This window comes from Musa acuminata, chromosome BXJ3-6 (assembly GCF_036884655.1).
Source record: "Musa acuminata AAA Group cultivar baxijiao chromosome BXJ3-6, Cavendish_Baxijiao_AAA, whole genome shotgun sequence".
Lineage (NCBI taxonomy): Eukaryota > Viridiplantae > Streptophyta > Magnoliopsida > Zingiberales > Musaceae > Musa > Musa acuminata.
The window spans coordinates 4,326,789-4,348,490 of record NC_088354.1 but is presented as its reverse complement, the minus strand read 5'-3'; the positions used below and the strand labels follow the sequence as shown (position 1 = coordinate 4,348,490).

The 21,702-nt window shown below is 40.5% G+C and overlaps 4 protein-coding genes across 5 annotated transcripts; 1 reads left to right on the top strand and 3 right to left on the bottom strand.

The window, feature by feature from the left end:
- Window positions 1-2,105: 2,105 nt before the first annotated feature.
- LOC135640148 (probable prolyl 4-hydroxylase 6) lies at window positions 2,106-3,998 on the top strand. Of its 2 annotated transcripts, XM_065154324.1 has the most exons (7): window positions 2,111-2,337; window positions 2,420-2,477; window positions 2,561-2,665; window positions 2,992-3,049; window positions 3,139-3,314; window positions 3,387-3,447; window positions 3,548-3,998. In XM_065154324.1, the coding sequence occupies exons 1-7, from the start codon at window positions 2,195-2,197 to the stop codon at window positions 3,853-3,855; spliced, it is 909 nt and encodes a 302-aa protein (XP_065010396.1). In that variant the 5' UTR covers window positions 2,111-2,194; the 3' UTR covers window positions 3,856-3,998. The 2 variants fall into 2 exon arrangements, with proteins under 2 accessions (XP_065010395.1, XP_065010396.1); XM_065154323.1 differs by having other exon boundaries at window positions 2,106-2,337; window positions 3,139-3,447.
- Window positions 3,999-4,258: 260 nt separating this feature from the next.
- On the bottom strand, window positions 4,259-8,360 carry LOC103986946 (uncharacterized). Its single transcript, XM_009405105.3, has 2 exons — window positions 7,679-8,360; window positions 4,259-4,474 (listed from the first exon to the last, which is right to left on the bottom strand). The coding sequence occupies exon 1, from the start codon at window positions 8,195-8,197 to the stop codon at window positions 7,679-7,681; it is 519 nt and encodes a 172-aa protein (XP_009403380.2). The 5' UTR covers window positions 8,198-8,360; the 3' UTR covers window positions 4,259-4,474.
- A 1,156-nt stretch (window positions 8,361-9,516) lies between these two features.
- On the bottom strand, window positions 9,517-10,743 carry LOC103988230 (mavicyanin-like). Its single transcript, XM_009406783.3, has 2 exons — window positions 10,466-10,743; window positions 9,517-10,054 (listed from the first exon to the last, which is right to left on the bottom strand). The coding sequence occupies exons 1-2, from the start codon at window positions 10,632-10,634 to the stop codon at window positions 9,657-9,659; spliced, it is 567 nt and encodes a 188-aa protein (XP_009405058.3). The 5' UTR covers window positions 10,635-10,743; the 3' UTR covers window positions 9,517-9,656.
- Window positions 10,744-11,644: 901 nt separating this feature from the next.
- On the bottom strand, window positions 11,645-20,701 carry LOC135640509 (uncharacterized). The gene is made up of 20 exons (XM_065154994.1): window positions 19,230-20,701; window positions 18,870-19,073; window positions 17,956-18,060; window positions 17,786-17,851; window positions 17,529-17,693; window positions 16,539-16,613; window positions 16,302-16,456; window positions 16,010-16,145; window positions 15,863-15,932; window positions 15,656-15,783; window positions 15,501-15,557; window positions 14,495-14,680; window positions 14,288-14,380; window positions 13,694-13,779; window positions 13,538-13,604; window positions 13,337-13,403; window positions 13,106-13,242; window positions 12,359-12,450; window positions 12,095-12,161; window positions 11,645-11,961 (listed from the first exon to the last, which is right to left on the bottom strand). Exons 1-20 carry the CDS (start codon window positions 20,490-20,492, stop codon window positions 11,797-11,799), a joined length of 3,384 nt encoding a protein of 1,127 aa, XP_065011066.1. The 5' UTR covers window positions 20,493-20,701; the 3' UTR covers window positions 11,645-11,796.
- Between the last annotated feature and the right edge of the window lie 1,001 nt (window positions 20,702-21,702).

Below are 21,702 nucleotides of genomic sequence, written 5' to 3'. Positions count from 1 at the left end.
CGATTGCTTTGTTCCATCTCTTCGTCCATTGAATCCATTTTGTCAAGTAGTGGGCCAAGTTTTTAGCCCTTTATTACGACCAAGACAACATGGGCGGGCCGTCGGTATGAAATTTCCAACCCAGCACGATTGACTCGATCGAAACGGAATCCAATTCGAGTCTACCGAGCCGCTCCATTACAACCAAAGACGTGATTGGTGATTGACGGTATGACTGCTTTGTTCTATCTCTCCATCGAATCCCTCTTTTTTTTTGTTTAAGACTTAACTGCGTTGTTCTATCTCTCCATAGAATCCTTTTTTTTTTAAACTAAGCTTCTAGACTTAAAAATTTTATATTAAAATTTTTATAATTATGAAATCAAAATATCTATCTCCATTTGTCCTAAATAAAAGCACAAAAACAATTGACAAAAAAATAATTTCAACATCTGAATTATATTTTCGGACAGATGGCAATTGCGAGGGATTGTGACAACTATATGAACGTTGATATAGATGCTAAGCGGCCCTTGTCTCGACGCCAACGTAGTTGTCGAGTAATGCCGACGTAAATGCAGAGCGATGGTCTACTATGAGCCAAACACAGCCTTCCTTTGTAGAGCCTACAACGCGTTCGTCCATGGAGCTAACTTCCTCATGGCTCATCACGTCTATCAAGTCACCTATGCCACTTACCACTCCCTCAATGTTGGTTGTTGCATCTCCGGCATAGGTCCACCCCCTCTGCACTTCCCACGATCTCGATCTTGTATCCTCCTCTTCGTACTACATGGCCTCCTCATCCTCTAACTCTTGTCTTTCCACGTTCGAGTCCACAATAATACCTCAGGCGAAGAAGCCCACAGATCCTTGACAAATGACCATGAAGCGACCACACAAGGTGATTAAGGAGAGGGTGGCGATCGTCATCTAAGGTTGGAGACGAAAGATGGGGTTACGGAGCGGATGATGGTGCATGGAAGCAGTGGCTCACGTGGTTGACCTACTACACCAAGAAACAATCATGACCCTACCACTACAAGTGGCCCTCATGGCCATGTTGCGATTCGCCATCAACCTCCAAGAGCAGGATGCGAGAGCGGAAAGGGGTAGTTGGGCGACGCTCCGACAACTAGAGGTGTACTCCAAAGTTACGACCGTTAGTGTCGAGGGAGTGGCAAGAGGCATAAGTGATCTAGTGGACGTGGCAAAGCCACGAGGAAGTTAGTGCGGTGGACAAACGCGTTGCAGGCCCAACAAAGGAAGGTCGCATCTGTCTCGCAATAGATCGTCGCTCTTTCGTCTCTCTACATCTATGTTGGTACCGATGCAGATGTCGAGTGGTCCTTTCGTCGCTCTATATCTGCATCGATGCTGCTTTACATTTATGTTGATGTCGACACAATTGTCACAACCCCTAACGGTGTCGTCGTTTATCACCATTGAAAACGTAATTGTAATATTGAAATTATCTTTTTGCATATCGCTTTCATACTTCCGCCAATAAAACCGATGACATTAGGAGAAATTAAATAAGATATTTTATTTTCATAACCATAGAGATTTTAATTTAAATTTTTTAAGTCTAAAAATAGAAATACTAAAAAGTATAACTGTGCAATCCAATACGAAGATAATCTATAATTAACCTAATGTTAAGCCCACGACGACCAAGACATCGTGGGCTGCCGGCATAAAATTTCTAAGCCAGTACGATTGATTCGGTCGAAACGGAATCCGAGTCGACCAAGAGCCGTTCCGCGGCCAAACGAAGCCGGTCGGACCGGACCGGACCGTGGCACCCCAGGTTACACCTTTGAAACGATGACGATGGAGTTGACTCTAAAGGCTAATAGCTTACGTGTCTCACCTGCCGGTCGTCGCATCACAATGCGGTGAGCGTCTCCCGACGTCCTCCAATCATATGGCAGGTAGGACGTCGAGTAGTTCCGAAGAGTACTCCTCAGCTCACTCTCAATCCTGTGGGCGCAGCATTTGAAGCTTTCATCTCCTTCGCACGCAGTACAGAGAAGGTCAAAAACAAGAGAGAGAGAGAGAGAGAGATGTCTCCGTAGCTCCAGCCGCAGGAAACGCAAAACCAAAAAGCACACGGTGGGCGCCTATGAAACCTTCGAACTCTCCTTCCAACGTCGCTTGCTTTTTATAACGCAGCGATGAACAAGGAACAAACACTTCCTCCACCGCATCCGCGATGGGATACGCCTCTCCTCTTGCTTTCTTCTTCTCCTCTGCCGTTCTCTTCCTCGCTTCCTTCCCCGGCCTCGTCCCTATCGGCATCGCCCAGCCCGACTTCTACGACCCCAAACGTGTCACCCAGATCTCTTGGCGTCCCAGGTGCCCATTTAAGATCGATTATACGTGTAGATGCATGTAGTAATTTGTTGTTGGAGCTCAAATAGAGTTGGCTCTCGAACAGGATCTTCCTGTACAAGGGGTTTCTTTCTGACGAGGAATGTGATCACATCATCAAATTGGTAGGGAGATCCTCCTGTCTTTGCCTCTTCATGGCTCTAAGTTTGCGTTCATGTCTACTCATTTTCATGTCAAATTCGAGCAGGCGAGGAGCAAGATGGCGAGATCGATGGTGGCGGACAACGGCTCCGGCAACAGCGTCAAGAGCAACGTGCGGACGAGCTCCGGCATGTTCCTCCAGAAGCACCAGGTACTTTTGTTCCCTCTCTTGGTCATCTTCCTTCTCGCTCATGGAATATTTCAATCGATTAAAAGCTTAGAATTACCATGGCTCATAAAAATCAGATTTTTACTACATTTTATTAGATTATTTAGTGTGGATGATCCAAGCTTAAGTAAAACAGAAGCTATCCTCCTTCAATTTGACTCCTTTAAGATATGGCCGTCTCTTTCTTTTGATTGGATCACTAGACTTGAAGAAATGCTGATACCTACTGTTGCTCGAGTGACACAAAGTTTGCTGCTTGCATTCGAATAAGATAGGGAGTCTAACATAATCTTTCTCTTGGGACCAAGGATGAGGTAATCGCAAGAATCGAGAGCAGAATTGCGGCATGGACCTTTCTTCCAGAGGGTAATTCCATATGGAATTTGTATATTGCTCGATGTAAATTTTCTTTTTATCCTTTCTATATGTAATCAGCAACTCTGTCGGTAAAGCAGAGAACGGTGAATCCATTCAAGTACTGCGCTACCAGGATGGTCAAAAGTATGAACCTCATTATGACTATTTTCGTGATCCAAAGAATCAAGCACGAGGAGGACATCGATATGCTACAGTGCTAATGTATCTTTCTACTGTGAAAAAGGGTGGGGAGACTGTTTTTCCAAATGCAGAGGTGAAGAAACTTAAGCTTGCAATTTTTGTTTTATTTTATTTTCTACATCGTAGTTATATGCGACTGTTTCAGGGTGCTTCATCTCAGCATAAAGATGAAACCTGGTCCGAGTGTGCAAGAAATGGCCTTGCAGGTACTTTAATAAGAATGCTGATTGAAATGTTTATGATCAGCTCGATGTTCTGATGATACGTTTAAAATGTGTCTTTACCTTGTGGTTTGTATGCTTGCAGTGAAACCTCACAAGGGTGATGCTGTACTCTTCTTCAGTCTTCACATCGATGGCACAACAGATCCAGCCAGTTTACATGGAAGCTGCCCTGTCATAGAAGGCGAGAAGTGGTCAGCACCAAAATGGATCCATGTCAGGTCCTTTGAGGATCCACAGAGGACAAGCACAAGAGGGGATTGCTCGGATGCAAGCGAGTTTTGTCCTCGATGGGCTGCTGCAGGAGAGTGCGAAAAGAATCCCCTCTACATGATCGGAAACAATGAGACTGCTGGGAATTGTCGCAAGAGTTGTATGGTATGTGACATGTAGGCCATTCGTCCATTATAGTGGCTTATTCTCGATCTATCCTTAGTCAGTGAGGTGCACATAGAATTTGAGCGTTGTGATAGCAGATTAGTAAGTCTTTTTGTTTGCAAGAGAGATGAGAGGAGAATGATATTTCAAACAAATTATTATGAGATTGTGTCCCTAACTTTTGAAAGTGCTTTTACGAAGATATGATTGCATCAGATAGATTCCTTGTCAATCTTATACGAGCTTAATTGTTTTATGTTTCTGTAGCCATTCATATTTTTCTAACTGACTAATGCTTCATAAGAAGAATTAAATGCCATAATATTCTACTGCTGCTGAGTTAGCAGGCGCAGTTCTTGTTAAATCCTCTGTTTTGAATTGAGGAGAGCATGATTAGAATCATTTTACTACAAAGAAAGAAAGAAAGAGTAATGTTATTTAGATGGATTGAACCACCACTTACGAAGCTTAGGTAAGTGACATAAGGAAGGATATCTTCATGCCAAAGGTTCATACGGTTGTAGAGATGCCAAATGACAGTTACATCGCTAGCTAGGCTGCCTTGAATTGCCTAACTGTATCTTCCAATGGTCTCCAGCTTGATCTATGGCATTGGCTGGGAGATATCACAGAGCTGCAAAATTGCGAAAGAAAGAATTAATTGAAGACATCAGGCTTAAAGATAGTCTATTGCTTACACTAATATTCCAGCAAAATAGATTATTCTATTATACATGAAAGAACATTCCAAATGTAGGCATAACTTGACACATGATACTGATATGGGTGCATTAAATCTACATCAAAGAATGCATGTCCTGGTGCTTTGTGTCTGCACACCTTTGGATGTTTCCTTTGGTTCCCCCCATCCAGAAGACATTGAAAAAAATAATAGGAAGAGCAACAAAACAAATCATGGCATTAGGTAAAAGTTACAGAAATTTATTGTCAAATGACGTACGAGCAACTAGCAAAAAATGCTTACTAGTGGGATCAACCATCCCTCTATGACTCAATATCTGTATTCAGCATGGGTCATCCTGAACATGTCCGATGTTAACTCTCAGGATCACTAATCCGACAAATTTCTCCATGCTTAGTCTATGGACCAAAGTCGTACATTTCAAGTGAGTTTGCTACTCTTACTTTAGGATCAAAACTGCACCAGTGAAAAGAACAGAAATGATGTATTACTTCAATGTAAGAGGAACAGTTACAGGAGCACATTCATATGATCAGTGAGGCAGCTTAATGACATGCCACTACTAGTAAATCCTCTGATCAACAATAAGCTGGATGTTTAGTTGAGGAGACAGACAAAAGTGTAGACGAAATCAGAGACTGAAATGAATGCCTAATGCATGTCATCAAAAGAAAACCAGGACAAACCAGGAATAAAAATTCTGGGAATCAGAGACTGAAATGAATCAAGGAGGTTCATTCCTCTGCACATGGAATGGAGTTCATCAAACAAAAAAGAAGCACAAAGTTTGGAAATATCAGTTTCCTTCACTTTAGACTTCCTTTTAAAAAATTTTGAAGAAGAAAAGTGTCGGAGTACCTGATATAGTCAAAGCAAAAAGTTCTTGTCAACATAGGCAAGTTGGGTCCAGTTTTAGAAAACGTGGCAAGCAAATTCAGTAACTCAGTTGAGTTACCCATGTACTAGCTGGACATTGAGAGTCAAATTCATCAAACTCAAGGTTGCACAAAAATCCAAAGTTGGACCAATTTTTCTGTATTTTTTAACAATATGTTGAATTGCATGAGTCATTTTAACTCAGCCAAATATATATAGAAGTTTCTAAAACTACAAGAAAACCCTCAAAATTAAGATCATCCTAATTATAAGTGATCCTTGGCTGATAAAGAAGAAAGGAAAAAAAAAAAACCTTTAAAAGATACAATAGAAAAAAATGTGTCATTTTAACTAGTGAGCAGCTAAAACAATGGTTTTGGTTGATGCAAGCTAAAACTATGTAGTGTCAGCTGAGACACCTACACAATTAAAAAGGGCACAGAAAAATACAACTTGTTTGCCTCAGTTGGAGTTAAAAATGGGCCTGAACTGGCTTGGGCCAGCTCAACTAAGCACAGGTCAGGATGGAGCCATGTGGGCTTCTGGGCTTTAATTGAGCCAGCTCAACTAAGCACAAATGAGCCTTTTTGACCCAGACCAGATTCAGTTCAGTTCAGTTCAATCTAACCATTCATACAAACTAAGACATATAATATAAGATCAACTGCGGCTCATCTGCTGATTTCTCTTAAATCTCATCAAGTGATGAGCCCCTTGCAACATGCTTCACATGACATTCAATGCATACTTCAATTTCTATCATATCACTGATTTTCATCATTGCATACTCTTCAATGACTCTTCCAAAACCTTCTCTTGAAGGTCTTCCTATTCAACACTACTATCGTAACCGTCTCATAAACATTACTGCCGTATGGATAATGGTGGCACTATTCTCATGAGATAATCATGGTGTCGCTCTCACAGGAAGGAATGTACCAGAAGAATGTCATAAGTAGTGGAGGGACAAAATGACGCATAACGGAAATAAAAATAGGAAATTACTACTAGAAAAGATTCTAATAAACTGACCTGATAAGAGAGGACAAAATAAATCAACTCTTTATGGTGGAGAAAACCTTTACAATACCTGAAGATATTGTCTTTTGATAATTTCATAGACTTGGAGGAGGTCTTTATTTATACTAGTTCTAGGCTGTCAAACCTACCTAACTAACAATGTGGGACTATTGAAAGAAACATAAAACATAAAAATCAACAATATGAGATAAATAAAAGTGATAACTAGGATAATGACTTAACCAAAGACCGAAGGCACCAAGCAAAGGCAGCTAACCCCTTAATGCACCAGGTTGGACACCTGTAAAGTTGGTTTGCAAATCAGAAGGTCAAGCAGGTTGGCTGGCTCTGGAAATTGATGGATCAAGCCCCTTTAGTTCCAGGAATGAATGATGGAAGCACATGGTGACAACTCTGTTCGATGATCATCAAAACAAGAGGCTGATATTAAATGAATTTGCAGCTAGTTAGCTAGACTAAAAATGTATCCTACAGCTTGGAAGAGAGGAGGCTAGAAACTTGCCTATTTTGAAGCAGTGACCCCTAAACTTGTGGAACATTGATCCTCAATGTCCTGGGACATGAAATTAAGACAGTCTCCTACTTGGGAAGGGCGCTGCCACTTGAAATAAGCATCATCCAGGCTTATCCGATAAGGGGCATCTCTGTTTAGCCCAGTAAAAGGTTGCTCAAATAGAGCAAAAAGAAACAGATGACATTGGATGGCTTTGTCCTATGTCTTTCTTTCTTTATTTATTTATTTATTTTTTTTTCTGTCAGTGGTAGATCAATCTTTTAAGGGTGACCTAGAGAAAGAACCACCTTGGATCTCAGTTCTATTACTTGTATTTTCTCTCGTTTAGTGCCTTAGAAGATTATATCTGCGCTGGAGCAGAGACATCACAAACCAAGATTAGCGAAGATTAATTCTCGATCAACTTACAAACTTCAAATTACGTAGTTCAAAATTTTCATATAAGATTTTTCTAATTTTCTGCATATGCGAACAGAAAGAGTGCAAATTCATGCTCCACATAAAATTTCGTCCCCGAAGTATTTCATATAAAGAGCACAAAGCAAAAAAATAACTAGTCAACAATGCAAAAGCATGGCGAAGTACAACTAAGTCAAACGAGGGCACGATTAAAGTCCGCATTATGATTAGCACAAGAAATGATTCCCAAATCTCACCACAATTAGACCAAAAAATAGAGATAAAAAGGAACGAAAAGCTCAAACCTATATCGACCAATCGAAAACCTCCTCGGCGCTTTCCAGGAACCCCTGATTCGCCTTGCACGAATGCACCGTCTGGAACTGATCGACGTGGAGCTTGCGGGTAATCCACCCCACCTGGAAGTAGATGTACTCGGATGGAGGCAGGTCGACCTTGATGGCATCCACATCGAACCAGATGAGGAAGCGGCGCACCTTGACGCCCTTGAGGTCCTCGATGCCGCCGTACTTGACGACGCCGGAGATCTTGGGCTCGTAGTAGACGAGGTATTCGAAGTCGATGTAGCAGGGGCCGGAGAGCTCCACGGCGAAGCTCCCGTTCTCCGCGAGGGAGAAGGACTTGACAGTGTCGGGGAGGAGGCCCGACGGGAGAACGTACTCGGGGAGGAGGTCGTAGATGGTAGTGCCGGTGGGCGGGGAGCCGGGGGATTGGGCAGTGAGGGATGCGAGGAGAAGAGAAAACAAGAGGAGAAGAAGTTGAACAGAAGAAGGGGAGGAGGAGGAGGAAGACAAGACGGTCATGGTGTTGGATTAGATGGGGAAAGGGGAAGGTGGGGGAAGTTGGAAGAGGGAAGGAAGGGTGGTTTGGTCGATAACTTGGGGAGGTTTTCCACTTCAATTGGTATTAAGGGCCTTTCTGGGGATCGTCTGGTGTTGACGCAGAGGAGAAAGGGACAGCCTGCGGATTTGGCCGAGACCGACAACCTGTTTCACACCTTTGCCGTGTTTGTTTGGAAACCTCTTTTATAGTCGTTCTTTGTTGTTGTGCGTAACAAATAAGGCGATTTATTGGGAAAAAAATAGCGATTTAGTATTTGGGCGAATTCTTAAAAAAGAAAACACAGATTTAATTTTTTTTAGAGTATTATAATTTTTAAAAAAATTATTATTTTAAAATAATCATCCTACCTTCATCGATCATCATCTTTCACCCGTCGATCATCCACATCGTCCTCCTCGGATCAAATTAATTTTTTTTAATAAAAATATAAAAATATAGAATAAGTAATGCTACAAAATTGATATCTTAAAAGAAAATGCTTATACCTTGTATTTGATAGCATGCTCATTTGCTTATATTTATGATTATTGACCATGATATATTTATTAATAATTTTTAAAAAAATTAATTGTTATTTATTATCTTTGTAAAATCATATATAGTATTATATCCTAACATTAATCTTAATGGGTCTTCTTTGGAAAGATTGAATGAGAGATTTTTTAATGCTATTTTATATGGTAATAACAAGCTGATGAGTTTAGATCATATTAATATCAATTTAAATATGTTTATTTTTGGATTAATGTTCTAATTAACCTAAGTAAAATCTCCAGTTCCATCTAATTAAAAATATCACTTCAGACTGCATCAAATATTCCTACTCTTGTTTGTAACTCGAATTAGATATGATATGATACAAGCATTAATCATCTGACGATTGTATGGAACATATATAATAAAATAAAGAGATGAATGCATGGATAGGCTTACCAATCCTGAGCCCTTAGATTGGTAGAACAATAAAACAAAACCAATTGGATTTTGATAGACTCTAGAAATAAATTATACATACTTTCAATATATTAGACACCTTAAATATTGTATAATATATATATATATATATATATATATATATATTTCTAAAAAATCAATTCGACTTCCATTCTTTTTTTTTCTTTCGTTCTGAACCTTTTTTTTTTTTTGTCTCTTGAGCTCAGTCAAAAAAAAAAAAAAATGATATTGATCTGATTGAAAAAAAAAGAGAAAAATTGGATCGATCAAATTGATATATTTTTTAAAATAGAATATGATAAAAAAAAAACAATTACCTGATAAATTATAACAAAAAAGTATCCTTTTATTCAATATCAAAGCCACCCAAAATGGAGCATGAATGTTCATCGACTACAACCGCAAGAGAACAATTGAGATCATGTTCAGAAACATCATCTCAAAGGCACTGCCCCCCTGCGATAACTACTGCGGAAGGAGGCCACCAGCGAGAGCAGCAAGGTGAAGCAGCGTCAGAGCAAAAGCAAGGCCCCCGGGCGCAGCTGTAGCAGCGCCACTGGGCCCAGGGGAGGCCACGGGACTGGAGACGTCCCCCTTGCCGCCAGTGGCGGGACGAGGGGATCCGGCGGGAGAGCCGGAAGGGGCAGCAGAAGACGTGGGCTTGGGGATCCTGATGTCCACCTTCTGGCCGGCTTCGCAGTGGCCGGGCTTGCCGCATATGAAGAAGTGGTGGCCGTGGCGCTTCAGCTTGATGGAGTCGTTGCCGGAGGTGTAGGTGGCGATGGGCGACGCCGCCTTGCACGCCTTGTAGTCCTCCCTCCTCACCTCCAGCACATTGTGGTAGGTGTTGTTGTACTCGAACACTGCCAATGCAAAAGCCAACGCACGCATTAAGATTAGGATATGCATCAACAACATCCACGGATGAAACGTGATCGCTGCCACCAGAAAGCTTCGAGTTCGCCGTCCGGACAAGTGGCAGCCATGCATTCAAGCTAACATCAGAAACGCCATGACCTTAATCTTGGTCAACCGTCCGAGTCATAAATCTTTGACCGCAATCAATTCCGACATTGATCGGTTTTTCGTAACATTAAATGAGTCGAAAACAGCGACACATCCTCTTCTGAAACCATTCAAGCGAAGTGTTGGCTTTGGAGAAGAAAAGAAAAAGAAAAAGAAACGAAAACCATCATCTAATCCCTGCAGCAATTTTAATCTCTTGGAGAAGACAAAGCACGTCAAAGAATGGAGAGATCACGGAAGAAACTCGCCTACGGTGTCTCCCTTGTGGAACGTCTTGGAGATGGCCCAGGCGGTGTAGTTGGGACTCCCCATGGTGGTCCACCCCACCGCATCTCCGACCTTGTAAACGACGGCCTGTGACAGCCCCACCCCAGCGGCGGCGACCACGAGCAGCACCAAGATGTCGGACATCGCCATGGCCGAAGCAGCAGCAGCAGCAGCAGAAGAGAAGATGAGTCGGTAGGGAAGGGAGACCGGGCTCGAATTATCTTTCCTCTCTCCTCTCGCCCGCGGTGGCGCAGCACTTATAGAAAGCGTTCAGTAATACCCGACGTCCCACATGCCCGTAATGCCCCCCTCGCTCCTTAGAGACAGCAAGGCAAGAAGAACCGTTGGATTTGGACGGACGATGATTGCACCATCCGTGCCGTGACCTTTACGTGACTTGATTGCCGAGTGATGATTCGATTCGACTCGAATCGGGTTCGGGCGTCGAGCATCGATGAACCAGAATTGGCGTAAGGCGTAAGGATTGAAGTGGACCCGAGACAGAGAGGGGCAACGACACGCCCGTTTTGTGTTGCTCATCGTGCAAGATTTGCTGCTTGTTGACAACGAATGACCTCATCACCGACGTACTTGGGGCAGACGCATCGTCTCGCTATAGCACATGAAAAAGAAGTCAAGTCATTCCTTGAAGGCAATTAATTCTTAGGCTACCATTTGTGTGATGAGTTACACCGGAGACTAATCCCACCGTGCCATGTGGCTTCGTTGGTGGAACGCACCGACGAATGGCATTCGGAACTCCCAATCTAAATCGGATACTTGCCGTCCTCTCCGAACCCAAAGGGACTATTGAAAGGTGACATCTAATCTCGTCCCACATAGCTATCGACATTAAATGTTGGTGGCGTTTCATACTTTATTGACGCAAGTCCAATTTACGGTTACAAATATCTGTACCAACTTCAACATGGATCATAATGTAATCGAGTAGCATTAAATACAAGTCTATTAGGCATATGTTCATTAGAGTATGCTTCATCCTCATGAATTGTAAAAATTTCATGTTATTTATACAGTTTGCAAAACTCAAAAGCCATGTTATTGTAACCAATCACAAGTGTACATGACAAAATATGCATCACTGTTGAATTTATGCACTTTGAACCAAAATTGCAAATTCCTATTGGTGAAAACAACCTCACTCGAAGACACACTGATTCATTACCCAACTCAAATAAATACACAAAATAATGGTAATAAAAGTTATTTCTAGAAGACAAACCAATCACAAAAGCAGAGGGGTTTCGGAATGACACCAACAGATGGGAAAGAAAAAAAGGAAAATGTAAAACTATGAGGACAACATGGATTGCAGTGCAAGCTGCTGCTGAGGCTGCAAAGTAGACCAAGTTGAGTCAAGAACGGATGGTGGAATCGTCTGTTGCAATTGCCTCAAAAGATTGATCATTCTGATAACAGTTTGTTCTGTAGCAAGATCATTGCCTGCACATAAAACCTGGAACGAAGAAAAAAAAAAAACAGCTCGATGATCAACTTGGTCAACTAGGCTTTGCCAAACTAGAGATTCATTCTGAAAACATTCAAATAAGATAAGACGCATCTTACAGATAGATGAGTTAAACAATTACCTCAGCCAACACTGTAATTATTTTTGGAAGATGCTGATTATTCGGGCCCAAAAGTTCCCTATCTGACCTGTGAGCACATGGTTCAAAATTTTAAATTTATCCAAACAAAAAAAATATATATATATATATATATATATATATATATATATATATATATATATATATATATATATATATATATATATATATATATATATATATATATATATATATATATATATATATATATATATATAAAGGCACAACAATCAAGATTTGAATTACTTTTCAAGCATGGAGCAAAGCTGATCATGTACAATTTTGGCTTCAATTAAATCACCTCTCACGGGCAAGCAGCTTAACCAAGCAGGTAAAACCTGTCAAATATCTGCAGGGTTCAATACTTTGAAAAATAAAATCAACAAAATAAGCACAGCAAATAAACTGCATTCGAAGCATAGAGCAAGTGATGCTCCAGAGGTTGAAAGGACTTATCAAACCTCTATCATCAGTAACATATGCTGTAATGGAAGACCTATAATAATGGAAAGGAAATAACAATAGTAATATCTATAATAATGGACATTCATCCTTCAGGAAATGGGCTCTTGAATCAAGACAAAGAATCCCCTCTGTGAGAAGCGATTACCCACTACTTTACATCAGCTATGTGAATCATGCTGAGGGTAATTTAAGTAGATAATCAAAATGATGATACTATTGTTTATAACCAGATCTTCTTTAGACTTTCCCTCCCTTTCCTGAAATCTCTAAGTGAGCACTCACCTACGATAACAAATTCCTATCATGTTTGAACACAGGCTTTCTAATGAATTGAAAGCAACAAAAAATCAGCCGTCAGGTTCTGATCGAAAATATAAACCATAATTGACAAGACAACCACCAGCAAGAGGTACATCTAACACCATTGTCAAATTAACGTCTATATGTGTAACAATTATTTCACTTACATTAGCACGTGAGAGACAGAGAGGGAGAGAGTATAATAAAAGAGAAAGAAATGTCAACTACCTGAGCTGCATCAATACTGTCTCGATGGAATTGGCATATTTTGCCTAAAGCTGAAACAGCATTGTCATATGCCATTATGTTATCTGACTGCAGAGCATCAGGATGTCTAACCACATTATTTAACTTTGAGAGAGCCTCTGAAAAACAGAAGTGAAATGTCATACAAAATAATAATTGACATGAGGAAAAAGAACGGCAGAAATGTCATTCATACAATTAAATATGATATACCTCCAACAAGTGGGCCAAATACAGAACCACCAAATTCAGCACAAACACCAACTCCATAAACAGCAGCCTGAAATTAAATTAGTCATAGTATTCAAAACTGACAAATTCGTGAATATGCAATAATGCAATTATGCATGTTCATATTGAAATTCTGCATCTGTTTTAGGTAAGGTCGAGGATGGACAGAGAATGGATGTGAACCTGTCTAACATCTGCATCTTCATCATTGCAGGCTTCTAGTAGGAAAGGAAGATAGGTTTCATAGTATCTGTCATTAAAAAAAATTAAATATGTTAAAGAGGAAATTGGACTAAAAGATACCCAAATATTAGTAAAAATATACAGAAAAAGATATACTTGAGAGCTGTTCCTTGGCAATGCTCTGCAACATCATCAAAAATGCAAATGGCAATCCTTCTCTCCCCAGCCGTTTTATCCTTTCCCTGGACATTAAAAACCACTTACATAAATTATGTTTGAAGAAGTTGGGAGTAGGACTTTGCTTTTTCTAATGATCAAAGGAGCTTCTACACTTTAGCATACAAGAAAAGAAAAGAGATATATTGAATAACCAATATAAGAAAGCATATTGAATGTCAAGAATATGATCCAATAACATCTGAAGAGATCTGCAAATAAGTATCTAGACTAATGAGTTATGACCAAATGGATACGTTACCGAATTTTGATGAAAAACAAAAAACAAAAAACTGGTGTTGAGATTAGTACATAAGTAACTATCTACGTTAATTTCAGAATTTCTCAAATTAGTTAAGAAAATTATTGGATGCAGATAAGCAAAAACATATAGCACAAATGGCCCCAATATTTGTTTAGTGAAAGAAGCTTGAGCAAAGCTAGGCCATGACAGAAAAAAGTATATAAAATGGAAATTTTCCCAAGATTGACTGTGCCATTGACAAATCTTAATATGACATAAAGAGGACTTACCAACATTGGTGTTATATATATTGATAGTTCATCAAAAAATGGAAGGAATGAAGCCTTGTAGTATTTTAACAAGGTGCTCAGGCAATCACCAACCTGGATTCAAATAATGACAGCAAATAAAGTTCAAGTTTGGCATCAAAATAACATTTTTAAATAAGAAAATTTGTGAATAATCCTGCAACTGAATATCTTTCACTGAGTTCAAACCCTATCAAAAACTTCTTCTTCTTCTTCAGTCTCTTCTTTAAGCATTTCTCCTTCCTCATCATCAAAATCCTCCTCCTTTGCTCGCTCTGCCATTTCCTTTTTCCTGGCTACACTAGCTGTCATTACATGCTTGATTTGATCAACCATCATTTTGACGTGGCCTTCAATAAGATGTGCTCCAGCAAGCTGTATGACATAAACATGATAAACCCAAAAGCTATTGTTGGTGGTTCTTTTCAGAAAAAAATGCAGGATAGGTTTTAATAACAGGAGGGACTTTATAACGATAATAAATTTATTCCCATTCTTTTATGTGAACTTCCATAGGCAAGACAAAAATAGGATCCAATGGATGAACAAATTCTTTCGTTCATAAGACAAAATCCAAAAGGCAATGGACAAAATTTTATTTATTAAAACAAGAACAATGGCTACAGAAGAAGGGGAATTGACTTTTTTTTTTGCTGTGATAAATAATTCATCTGTAGAAAAAAAAAAGCAAAACCATAAATTGGAACACAAAAGCAATAATTACTTGACCTACATTATGCTTTGAAAATAATTATGTATTTTGGTAGGATCAATGGTAAGATTGCTCCTCCACGACGTGACAAACCAAAATTCGAGTCATGGAAAAAACCTATTTATATTTAGAGGCAATGCTGCGTATGGTGACCGTCCATGGACCTGCCTATGCGGGGACCTTATGCACTAGGTACACCCTTTTATTCTGACAGGACCAAAAGCAATCTTTCCTTCATTCTTCTTTGCTGAGTCTTCTACACAAATGAAATAAGGTTTCGATGTTTGGTGTTACAAGATGAGCTGCAGATCTAAAACGTTTCAGCATATATCTTAGTGTCACTAAATCAAAGAGACAACTTTGTGCTTCATGTGCAAGACATCGGTTGACATGCAATGATATTGACTTGTATCATGATAAACCTATACAAAGTATTAAAAATGTGAGCAAACTAAATACATAACTCTAGGAAAAAAGACATACCTGCATGCACTCATTCAAGGAATCCAACATGCTTGCACATATTTCGGTTTCAGGTTCCTACAGACAGATGATTTCAAGTGAAAAGATCAATAGTATACCTCATGAGACATAATAACATACAATACTACTATACTAGACCACACATTTAAGCTGACCTTCTGCAATGCTTCCAACAAAGCTGGAATTATATAATCTGATAATTTCTTCACATATGATTTATCCCGACCTTGAGCTACCCCCTTTTCAATAGCTAGCTTTGCTGAACGAAGTAAATCTGGCATGGCTAGTGAAAGAAGGAAAACATAGGAATCTTAGGATATTTTTTATTTTACTAAAGAATAAAGTAATAAATATAATATTACCTGACACAGCAGCCCTCCGAACTTCTTCATGAAAATAAAATTTCAAAAGGGGTACCAAAATAGGAGCAACCTGCACTCATGTTGTATTATAACTGTTTAGTCATTTGATGTATTTTTTTCTAGATTATGATAGTAATCATAACCAACCTGATCAATCCAAGGATAGAATCCCTCCTTGAGCTCATCAGCATAGCAACAAAGCATGTTACAAGCAGTGGCTTTCTCCTCCAACACGCTAGTCCGGATACCTATCCGTTTATCTCCAAGAGTGATGGTTTCAATGCTGCACCAGAACAATACAACTAAGCATACCAATTGCATGGAACTACGTGTTCCTCATCATGTATTCCAAAAAATGTACAAGTCCTATGGTATAGCACACCAGGATTACCAGTAAAAAGTGCCTGGTGAACTATATGTAATGGTCATTAATACAAACCTTTCATCATCTGAATCTTCTATATCATCATCTGAATCTACAGAGGTAATTGTTACATCTGGTTTCAACTGAGCAGACTGAAGCAGTGGGGGCATAACAACACTCATGTATGGGAGAAAATCTTGTCCTAAGCACTTGCAAAATCTGGCCCATGCCTACATGCAAAACATAGGAATTAAATGTGTTGTTGACTTATGCTGCTATATCATGCATTAAGCTACAAGAGATCAAATGTACCTGTAGCATGTAGATTGTTGTTGGGTCATCGGTCTCCATCTGTGATCCTTGCAGGGTCATCAGCACTTCCATTACCTACAAAAGCTAGATTCATAAGCTTTCCATGTGTCTTCATGTTTAAGACAAGCAAAACGCATACACACAGTCGCTATCCCAATAGATCTATTTGGTTGCCATGAGAAAAGAAAGAATATGATTGTTTTATGAGGCACATCAAATTTGTTATCACCTATGACTACTGATATTACATGTCAATTAGATAACGTTTTAAGTAAATTTTCTCATCAATTTCCAGTTCATTTATTTTTTTCTGTTGCTGACAGAGAGAAAACAAAATTACCGAATCCTCTCTTTTGTCTCACATTCTGGAAAACAATACTTGGAATTCATAAACAACTAATTTTGAACAAACAAAAATTATGCATAAAAGAAGCAGAAGAAACAAAAATAGTTTTAACTAGCCAGATGTTTTGCTTCTGTTTCAGGAACAAATGAGAATAAAAGAAAAAAAATCAACTGAAGACAAAACTTGCATAAGTATACAAGAACAGAGATGGTAAAGAACTAGTCGTTTACTGCAAATTCCAAAATCTATAATGCAGAATTTAACACAAGGTAGAACAAAAGATTCTAGATGCTTTCAGTGATTGTCTTTCGACAAAAAGGTATAGAAACTCAAATAGCCATTATTAGACTTTATTTATTAAATGTTAACTTTCTAGACAAAAAGGAATAGATTATGAAGATTTATCTGCTTCTAACATGCTGCAACCTCCCAAAGAAGATGAAGAAAGCTTCTTCAAAAAAACTCCAATTCAACTAGAGACAACCAAAATGAATAAAAATTTACAAACCTAAAAGAAAATTAACAAATAACCAAAAAGCCTCATTCTGAAAATATCAACCAGTCCAATACTAAGTGGATAATTTTAAGAGTGAACAACGAATAAATATACACAACTTTAGAGTGAAGGAAAATAATATTATTGCCTGTTTAGCATCATTCTTGAACTTCTCCTTGCCGACAGCCATTCCAACCAAACTTATGCACTCCATGGATTTGGCACGAAGCATGCGATTGGACTTGTCAGTAGCATTAACCAAAATAACTTTGAGGTAAGTCATAACTGCATCATAGTACTTTTGGAAGTTTTCCTGCAATTGATATGTGCATACAAATTTAAATATATACCAGTCATAGTAACATGAAGAATTAACAATCTAAGAAAAAATGATTAAACAAGAACCTGTGATAAATCTGCTACTGAGGCTAGAGCAGTCAAAGCTCCTTCTTGCACCATCTGCTTTCCATTCTGAATAGAGACATTTTCATGTACAACTCATCTCCAACAATAATGACCAAGTGGAGAAAACACAAGAGCAGTGTCAAAAACAAGATAGTATACTTGGTATATACCTGGAGCAACACAAGTAATTTGCCAACGATCCCATCTAAGTAAGGTGGCAAAATATCTGGAGTGCAGTTTTCACAAAAGTTCAAAACTGCTGAACCAGCATGGGCCTGTACAAGTATAGAAAATTTAGCACCTGGAGAAAGAAATGACCCAACTAACTATATAGCTAATGATTTAGCAAGATTACATATCTTATCTAATATGTTAAGTATCCTAAGGAATTTGATGCTTCCACGATTCAAAATAGGAGACCAACTAATTCTACCTTCAAATCTCAAGGGCCAGGCCACGTGGTGTAATTTTTATCTTCATCCATAAACAACCCAAAATTTTCCATATTGCAAGTAATAAAGTGATTGGTGGCATCGACATGTCGTAGAAATTGTCCATATAAATGCAAACACCAGTTGATATGGCACTACATACAGCATTAGTTGGTAATTAGCATGACAACAATTGCATTTCATAAGCATGATCCAATCACAGATGCCCAAGCTCTGTTCCACGTAGTTTGCATCCGAGGAACCATGCACTCACATTTCAAGTTACAGTCTAACATGTCACTCTCATCAACAAAGTAGCTTTTCATAATATTAAAATGTGACTCCATATACATTGTAAAGTGGCATGGTAAATTAAAGTAGAACTAAAAATTTGGCTACTGTATTGCCGCCAAGATCCCTCTTTTACATGTATCTTATTATTCTGATTATTGATGCAACTAAACTAAATGTGTAGTATTAAATTTTAGAAGATTGTTGTATGCTTATGACCCAAATCATGTTGTAAAGAAATTTAAATCATAGAAATTTTAATCATGATTTAATTTCATTTAACAGAGAAATGTGTTCCAACTCGACAGTTGTTGCACATGTTGTAAAGAAACCACGACATGTTAACTAGCTAATCGACTTGCCAGTACACGGGGATTTTGGAAATCATCCATAGCTGATGCCAATGCAGGAAGCACCCTTTGATGATACTGGACCTGCAAATCTGGACCCAAATCTGTTGACAGCTGCCCTACAGCATTAATTGCAGCCCAACGAACACGAGGATGTGGGTGTTGGAATGAATTCAGAGCCATATTCACCACTTGCTCCAGGTTCTTAGTCATCACCTACTTGTAGTAAGAACACCAAATGGAGTCAAACCAAGCAAAAGTTGTTTGTTTCTTGAGAAAAATGTTAGTCAGTTCAACCAGGTGACACTCTTTTATGAGAATATGTATATATCCTAACTTTAGAAAAGAATGATCCAGATCAACAAACCGTACCTTTGAGCAACCTTCTGCAATCTGCGCAAGAGTGATGAGAGCAGCATGGTGCCTCTGCCACTCTGGTGCTGCTAGGTAAGCCGGAAGCAACTCGGATGCAATGGGAACAATGGTGTTTCCCCCCATGGCAACCGAAATCCGGTCGAGGCACTCCTGGGCCATGCCATAATTGCTAGTCTCCCCTGCATTTTCATCAATAATCTCAGCAGTGTGCCATGCAGGATCATCCTCGATGTCAAGCAACATCCTCATAAGGACCGCAAACAGCCTTCCCACGAACTGAGGAAGTTTCCGCATCATCCCAGGAGCGCGTTCCCTCGCCTCAGCAAGCGTGACAAGAAACTCAATTGCGAGGTGGCGCGTGCCCTCCTCAAGTCCATCAGCCTCAGCAATCTGCAGCATGGCACCAACCACATCAGCAAGCTGGTGGCGGAGAAAGCGTGGCTCAACACCGGCGAGCTCGATGAGCAGCTCGAGCGCCTCCTGGGCTGTGGCCTCCTGGCTAGAATTGAGCGACTCAGTGAGCGTCCGCATCATAGCAGAAAGGAGGTCGGCCAGCCGATCACGGTCGGAAGCCGATTCGAGCGCCATTATAAGGTTGACCGACGTCGACAGCGCGGCGATGCGTACGTCGCTTGAGGACGGATGGGAGAGGGAAGCGAGAAGGATGGAGTGGAGGGCGGACAAATGATGCCCGACAAAGGACGTATCGTCGGCCAGGTAGAAGGCAAGCTGGGAGAAGATGAGGAGAGCGGACTCATGGAAGCGAGGGGAATCGGGCGCCGAGACGGCATGGAAAAGGAAAGGAAGGAGTTCGGGCCAGGCAGAGTCGGGTAGGAGGGAGGAAGCAAGAACGGAGATGGCGTCGGACAGCTTCCTGGAGACGGAGCGGTCCGTCTCGAGGTGAAGAGCAGAGAGGAGGAGAGACTTGAGGGAGGCCTGGGAGGAGGGGGAGAGGCGGGGCCAGAGGTAGGAAAGGTCGGCGTCGGAGGCGAATGAACCAACGCGGTAGGTGAGGAGCTTGCGTAGGAGGAGAGCTGACATGGCGCGGAGGTCGAAGGCGGGGGAGGAGTGGAGGAGGGAGGCCAGCTTGTGAGCAAGGGCGTCCGGATGAAGGTCACGACAGAGGTTGAAGAGCGACTCGGCGTGGGAGCGCTGCTCGTTCGACGACGACATCAGCTGCGACACGAGCGATTCGAAGGGCGCCGCGTCCGGCCCGAGGATCGCCGCCACCTGCTGCTGCTGCTGTTGTTGCGGATCCATTTCTTCTTCTCCTCCTCCCGCTCCTCGATGGGGAAGACGGGAACGAGCAGATGGGAGGCTGTATCCGACACTCCCCGTCGCTGGCGGGGGGATTGCGGTTGTTGGATGGATCGGGGGATCGGGAGGGGTTTTATTGTTCGGGTTTGGAAGGGGTGCTAATATGCAAAGGGGGGGATGCGAGGAGGGGGGATGAGTTGAGGAAGGTCCGATGCTGGGGTTGGGGGCGCGCCGGACTGGCGGCAACTGTTGATGGAGGAATGCAGGAGACTTCCGTTGGTTTGGGTTTGGAAGAGAACCCCACCAAGAATACAAATGGTATGTGGGTGACGTGTCCTTAGTTAGTAATGGACCGTTCGGATTTCTTCATCTCCTCGTAACTTTGTGATCTCAATCGCCCGTTCCCATTCGTTCCACTCGTAGCGTATAATATTTATTTTCGTTATTACGGGTGGCTAATATATAAAATAAAATAAAATAAAATAAAAATGGAGAAGAGGATTCTAGAAAGACCTTTGATTACTTTCCTTACGTAGGCGTCCTCAGACAACTTGCTTTCCCGGATTAGACTGTGAAGTGGTACATGAAAAAGGAACGGAGATATTACATCATTCAAATATTAAATTATACTAAAATTATTGATTATTTTATCTTATTTATTTTAATATTAAACTTTTACTGCCCTAGGATTTTTCTGAGAGTATCTCTCTTTTGTCGATTTGATAAAAATATCATTCGTCTTTACTAACGATTTTTAATTGACGTCGTCGTCAACCACCATCGCCTCTGTCACCCTCTTCTCCCATGGCATCGCTATCATCCTTCCTTCTTTCTTCTCTTTCTCGTACTATATAACTAGTATTCTTATCGCTCATCGCTAGCACCCCTGTTGCCCACCTCTCTCAACAAGATTGCAACCATTGTGGTTGTAGCTCTCCCTTCCTTACAATCGAAGACGGAGAGCCTGCATCGCCCTCTATCACTCCCTCTTTCTTACGATCGAATATGGGAGCCTTTTGACCATGCTCATGAGCTTTTGTCGAAAGCAATAGAGAAGAGGACGACCCTACTCATGATGAGAGAATGGAGCGACAAAGGTGACGACGCTTGAAGATTACTAGCGGAGGCGAGGGATAATTTTATCAAATCAATGAAAGATGAATACCTACGGTTAAAATCTAATATCGAAGAATTTTTAGATTAAAATACCTAA